General features: G+C 28.8%; 1 protein-coding gene across 1 annotated transcript in view; it reads right to left on the bottom strand.

Moving 5' to 3' along the window:
- Nucleotides 1–2,246, bottom strand: part of LOC105118586 (alpha/beta-Hydrolases superfamily protein) — a 3,781-nt gene extending 1,535 nt beyond the window's left edge. Inside the window, exons 1-3 of the mRNA XM_011016555.1 lie at nt 2,010–2,246; nt 1,372–1,864; nt 425–764 (exon numbers count right to left, since the gene is read on the bottom strand). Of these exons, the coding sequence (XP_011014857.1) occupies nt 425–764; nt 1,372–1,864; nt 2,010–2,214 (1,038 nt within the window). The 5' untranslated portion in view covers nt 2,215–2,246. The remainder of the gene's footprint in view (nt 1–424; nt 765–1,371; nt 1,865–2,009) is intronic.
- Nucleotides 2,247–5,697: the final 3,451 nt, after the last annotated feature.

Genomic DNA, 5,697 nt, shown 5'->3' with positions numbered 1-5,697 from the left:
AAAAAAAAAAGAACAAAGAGAGAAGAAAAGGGACTTTCTAAAATCTGCATTAATAATATGGGCTATATCATGTAAATGAGTTTGCAGATCAATCAGCACCCAAGTTCCTCTTCCCCAAGAGGTCATGGGTTCGAAAATCTCCTTTGTAATATAAAATGTTGGCTATGTACTGTTCACAAAAAAAAGCATTGGGCATGTGTGAGGAGAACGCTATTTCTAGGAAAATTATTTTTTTTGTTATAATTGCTACACATCTATTTACTCTGCTGGTGTCTACTGAAATTGGTATGATAACACCAGAAACATTTCTGCATGCGAGTAGTCTTTAATATTTTAGTTTTAACAGTTCTCAACAATCAATTGAATAACCAAGATCTAGAAATATTGCAAAGAAAATATTTAGACCATGCACAAAGAAAAATACCAGCATTACACCAAAGGCAGAGCGCAAAATAGCTGACAATGCTTTCTTATATATTGAGCTAAGCATATCTGTCATCCCCTTTGCCATCTGCACTATTGCTTGAGTAATGCCTGTAATAAACTTCAATAAAATCTCAAAAATCTTGATAAATGGCTTTGCTAACATATTTGAATTTGATATGTCCCCTTCAGTCTGGTTTTCTCTTCCAACTTTATCTTGTCCCGCAAGCTTTTGAACTGCACGTGGAGCAAGTATTGCTGGGGCAATGAGAATCAGAGCTGCAATGCATTCAGGAGCCTCGAAATATGAATCAATTGCTACAAGAGAACCAGCTGAGTGCCTAGTATGTAAAATTTTTAAACAAGTTCAGAAAGTCGCAAGATTTCACAAAAGTGACATGGGAGAAGAGAAGGCAATTTGCAGCAAGATATTAATGATGAGGGTAAAAGTATAGACCATTTTTAATGATTTATCCAAAACTGAAAACCAAAAACAAGAGACTTTCCACAGGAATAGTTTAGTCTATTTTTCTATGGTGCACTCACGCCCCTATTTTCTAGTCCTGGTGCCACATATCCTACCCCATTTACTGGCAAACATTAAACAAAGTTCTGGCGAATAGATATACAAAACTAATTAAAAGGATTATCAAAGCCATAGGAATGAACGATATAATTTCTCCTCGAGCACACAAACAGGATTATCGAAGCAAAAATTCACATAACAACAGTAGATGCTGGCCCCACACACACACATAATTAGTGTCATTAATGCTCTCTAATCATCATTAGGCAAAATGTCTCTGATGCATGTGTTTTTCATGACACCAGAAGATCGCTATCCTCTCCCATCCTCACAAGCCCACAAATTAAATGTGACAACAAAATCATTGAATCATGAAAAAGCCTGCAGTGAACACACCAATATAACATGAGAAATGAGCATACCCCACAAGAACTATCTTCTCAGCTGCCAGGAAATCAATGAAGTACAAGGTAGCAAGCACTGAAAATGACAAGGAGTATGGATTCAATGGTTTTGCATCGTTGGTACCAGTTGATAAATGCGTGGGAACATCCACCCTGGATGTCAATCCAAAAGCTGGTCTGTCATAGGCAAGAACTTTGGAGCCAGTGAGCTCAGCCAAAGGCTTCATAGCTCGACTCCATGAGTAAACAGAAGCTCCAAAACCATGTAACAAGATCATAGGAAGACCAAGCTTCCAAGAATTATTACGAGCAACTTGAGAAAGAGTGTGGCTTTGAGATGAATTATTTGCCTGTGATTCTGCATCATATACCTTATGGTGTATCTGTACCCCTCTAAACTCACAAAAACAACTATCTGGATCAGCTAAAAGTGAAGGGTCTAATAATTCATCTTGATCTATACCAGCAATTTTCTCTCTTTTCTGCTTTGTTCTAGCATCCAGCCACTGCTCTGGAGATCGAAAATCAAAAACAATAAAAATTAATAAAACCCTCACAAGTCACAAACTAGCAGAACAAGATCTCAAAAACAAGGGTGAAGTGATGATGTCCACAAAAGTAAGAAACAGAAATTACATGGTGTTAGAACTGGTTACCAGAATATTGGGCACCACCAGAGCCACTGACTGTAGCATGTGGAGATAACTTGACAAATTTTGCACAAGAAGCAGCATATCCATGTTGCAAATTAGGAAAGCTCACTCTTTGCCCCTTAATTCTTGGAACTGAACAACATTTCGCATCATTGAAATGATGGGAAAGAAACACCAACTGCTGCTGGTGAAACACTATCCCACTCATGACTGACCCTCCACAGATTACAGGCTTATTGTATCGATAAAACTGGTCATTTAATATAAATTTTGTTTTTTGAAAAAAAACATTATGAGGTATGCAGAGTGCTTTAATATATTTTTTTATATAAAATAATAAAAAATAAAAAATAAAAAATATTGTATTTATTAGATTTATTTATTTAAATAAATAAATAATAAATAAATTTACATCCTAAAAAACTATATATATATATATATATATATGAATTAAAATAATACCTTGAAAAATAAAATAGAATCAGAAAAACTCAAAAAAGCTAATTTAAAAAAAATGTAAAAATTATGATTTATATCATAAGATTGGGATAAATCCATAGAAAAAACTTGAAGATAATAAAAAAACATTAATAAAATTGTATGAAATTGAATGCTCAACAAATTAAATGTTGAAAGATGAAATTAGAAAAAATATTAATTACATAAAAGAATCTAAATAATAAGGGTGAGGAAAAAACATTAATTAGAGGGATGAAAAATTTCAATTAGAGGGTTTAATTCAATTAAAAAATAGCTTTAATAAAATAAATTGAAAGAATGAGGATCAAATTAAAAAAATAAAACAACAAAAAATTTGATTGAATTGTGAAATTAAAAGAATAAACTTCTATAAATGATAAGGGAACAAAATAAAATAAAATAAAATAAGTAATAGCATGAGGACTGAAATTGAAAAGTAAGAAAAAAAGATGACAATAGTATACATTATCTGTTAAGAGAGAAAAAAATAGAAAAAATCAAATGATTACTGGTGACAATCTGACCACCATCAATTGTCATGTGTTACTTTAAATGAAAAAAGATACGACATCTAGAAAAACAATGAAATGCCAGTTATGTCTATTAGGTAACGTCACATACATCGCTTGAATAGAATAACATGCATGTCATCAACGCACTAGGGTGTGTCAAGCACACTCTAGCATCTTTAAGCATTAAAAAGATTCAATCAAAATATAAAAATATCAAAATGCCCCCCGACAACGGTATACTCTTAAATGTTAAGCTTATCTGTTATCTCTTACTATATTAAAGATATAATTGCACTATATATTATCTTGTAGCATCATAATTTTTTTATTATAGAAAAAATACATATTTTTATTGTTAAGAAGTTTATATACAGTTAAGAAAGTTATTGATCAACAGTTCTATATTTTATTGATTTTAAAGGTGAAAAAATATTTATACTATATAAAAAAATTAAAAAAGATATCAATACCTCCACCTAAAAAGCTTAATGTTTTTAGACCCAAAGACATAAAGATAATTTTACTATAGTCCAACACATTTTATGGTGAATTGGGCTATAATAAAAGACCCATGCTCTTCGCTCTATAGATAAATAGTATTTGACTTGTGAATAAGAAAAATAATTTTTTAGGAAAAAAAGAATATAATGGCTTGGTATTTGTAATTTTAGCAAATAAAAATGAATTTATAGGCTTATGTATTTTTATAGAAAACACAAAAAAATTGATAGGTAAAACTAAAAATAAAAATTTTCATTTTGAAAAAAAAAAGATTCTTAAGTTAATTAGGGTTAATTAATCAAATTAGTGATCGAGGTCTTGAATTCCATTTTATATAACAATTGTTTTTATATAAAACATCATTTTTTGTCTAAACATATGGCAACTAGAGATGCATGAAATTTTTTTATACCAAATAAAAATTTATTTATTTATAAAAAAAATAGAGGTGATTCAAGATCCTTAAACAAAACAAAAGCTTTAATTTTTTTTGAAAGTATGACTAAAAAAGAGAGAGAGGATTTTTTGCCAAAAAAACCCTTTAAAAAACAAAAATTCGACAACATAATTAAATGATTTTTTAATTTTTAAGGGGATTAAAAAGCATCAATTTAAGAAAATAAAAAACAAATATGCTATATACTAAATTAAATAATATTCTAATATAGAAACACTATAAACAAAGCTAACAAAAATATCCAATAAAAAAAATTAAAGGATGAAATTGAAAAAAAAATAAAAAAAGATGAAAAAAAAATTAATGGACCAAAAAAAGAAGGCACAATTACGTTGGCTTAGCCAATTTGAGTTTATATGGTAAACTCGCAACTTAAATTGTGAAGTTGGGCTATCTACACAAAAAGAAAATTGAAAATAAAATAAAATAAAAGAGCTTAATCTTTAATAAAGTTAATATTGTTGAAGGATAAAATCAAAAAAAGAAAATTGATTTTAAAAAAGAAAAAATGATGTCAATTCAAGTTAATATCTAATATTTATGACTTGAATAATGAGATTAGGATCATTGTGCTAGAAACAATTACAATTCAAACTACAAACTACTAAAATATTAAAAGAAAATTAATTAAAAAAAGATGGAAAGAAAAAAATAATTAAAATAACAAGTACTAAATTTAAGATAAAAGAAATTAAATAATGTGGGATAAAATTGAACAATAAAAGTCAACAAAACAAATGATATAAAAAATAACAATTAAAAAAATAAGAATTAAAATTGATATATATAATTAAATTAAATTAAGTTTCAAAAGATAAAATTAAAAAAATAATAATAATTAAAAATGGGAGGACACGTATCAATTTTTGCTTAGCCAACAAGCATTCCACGTCCATTAAATAGAAAAGATAGAGGAAACTCGGTCGTTGCCAAACTGTCAGGAAAAACAATACATGATAGAAGCACTACCATGCGACAGTGTTGATGGCATAACGATAATACATTTTTGGATGTCGAAGAAGGGAGCACATGCTATTTTAATGCAACGACCATCCTCATGTAAAAGCATGTGTTCTTTAGCTGACTACAACTCAATTTTTATATATATTTTAAAAGAACCAAACTAACCCTCCTGCACATTGTATATAATGAAAAAACAAGGATAAAATGTCTAAAATGCCCTTATACTATAGTTTATTTTTATTTTTTTTTGGTTATAAGGATATGAAAGTAATCACATTTTGCAATGAAAAATGAAATGATAATAAAGCTTTCATATGAAAGGATATTTTTTATCTTGTAAGGATATGATAGTATTTTTATTTTTTTTCTCGTAAGGATATAATAATATTTTTATTATTCGCATTTTGTGCAAATAACAAAATTAACCCACTCAAATCAACAATGATCAATATATCCTTGTAAAAAGATAACTTTATCCCAAAATCAAGGCTAATGGTTTTTCATTATAGGGATAAATTATTAATTCATTGTAACAATCCACAGTAATACGGGCCACTACAACCCAAATTATTTTGTGAATAATTACAAAAAAATAAAAGGCATCAAGAAAACCTTAAACACATCTCATTGTTCAATGGAGAAATCAAATTATGATTTTACCCTTGACAAAAACACCGATGAAGCTTGCAATTAGGGGTAATTGTTTTTCTTTTTTCACATGATACATTGATCTTTAGAAAAATTATTAGAGACAAAATGATCGGTACACCTTTTTTAT

The sequence above is a fragment of the Populus euphratica genome, unplaced genomic scaffold, assembly GCF_000495115.2.
Source record: "Populus euphratica unplaced genomic scaffold, PopEup_1.0 scaffold2040.1, whole genome shotgun sequence".
NCBI lineage: Eukaryota > Viridiplantae > Streptophyta > Magnoliopsida > Malpighiales > Salicaceae > Populus > Populus euphratica.
Note: the sequence above shows the minus strand (reverse complement) of the source record. Positions and strands in the feature narration are given on the sequence as shown.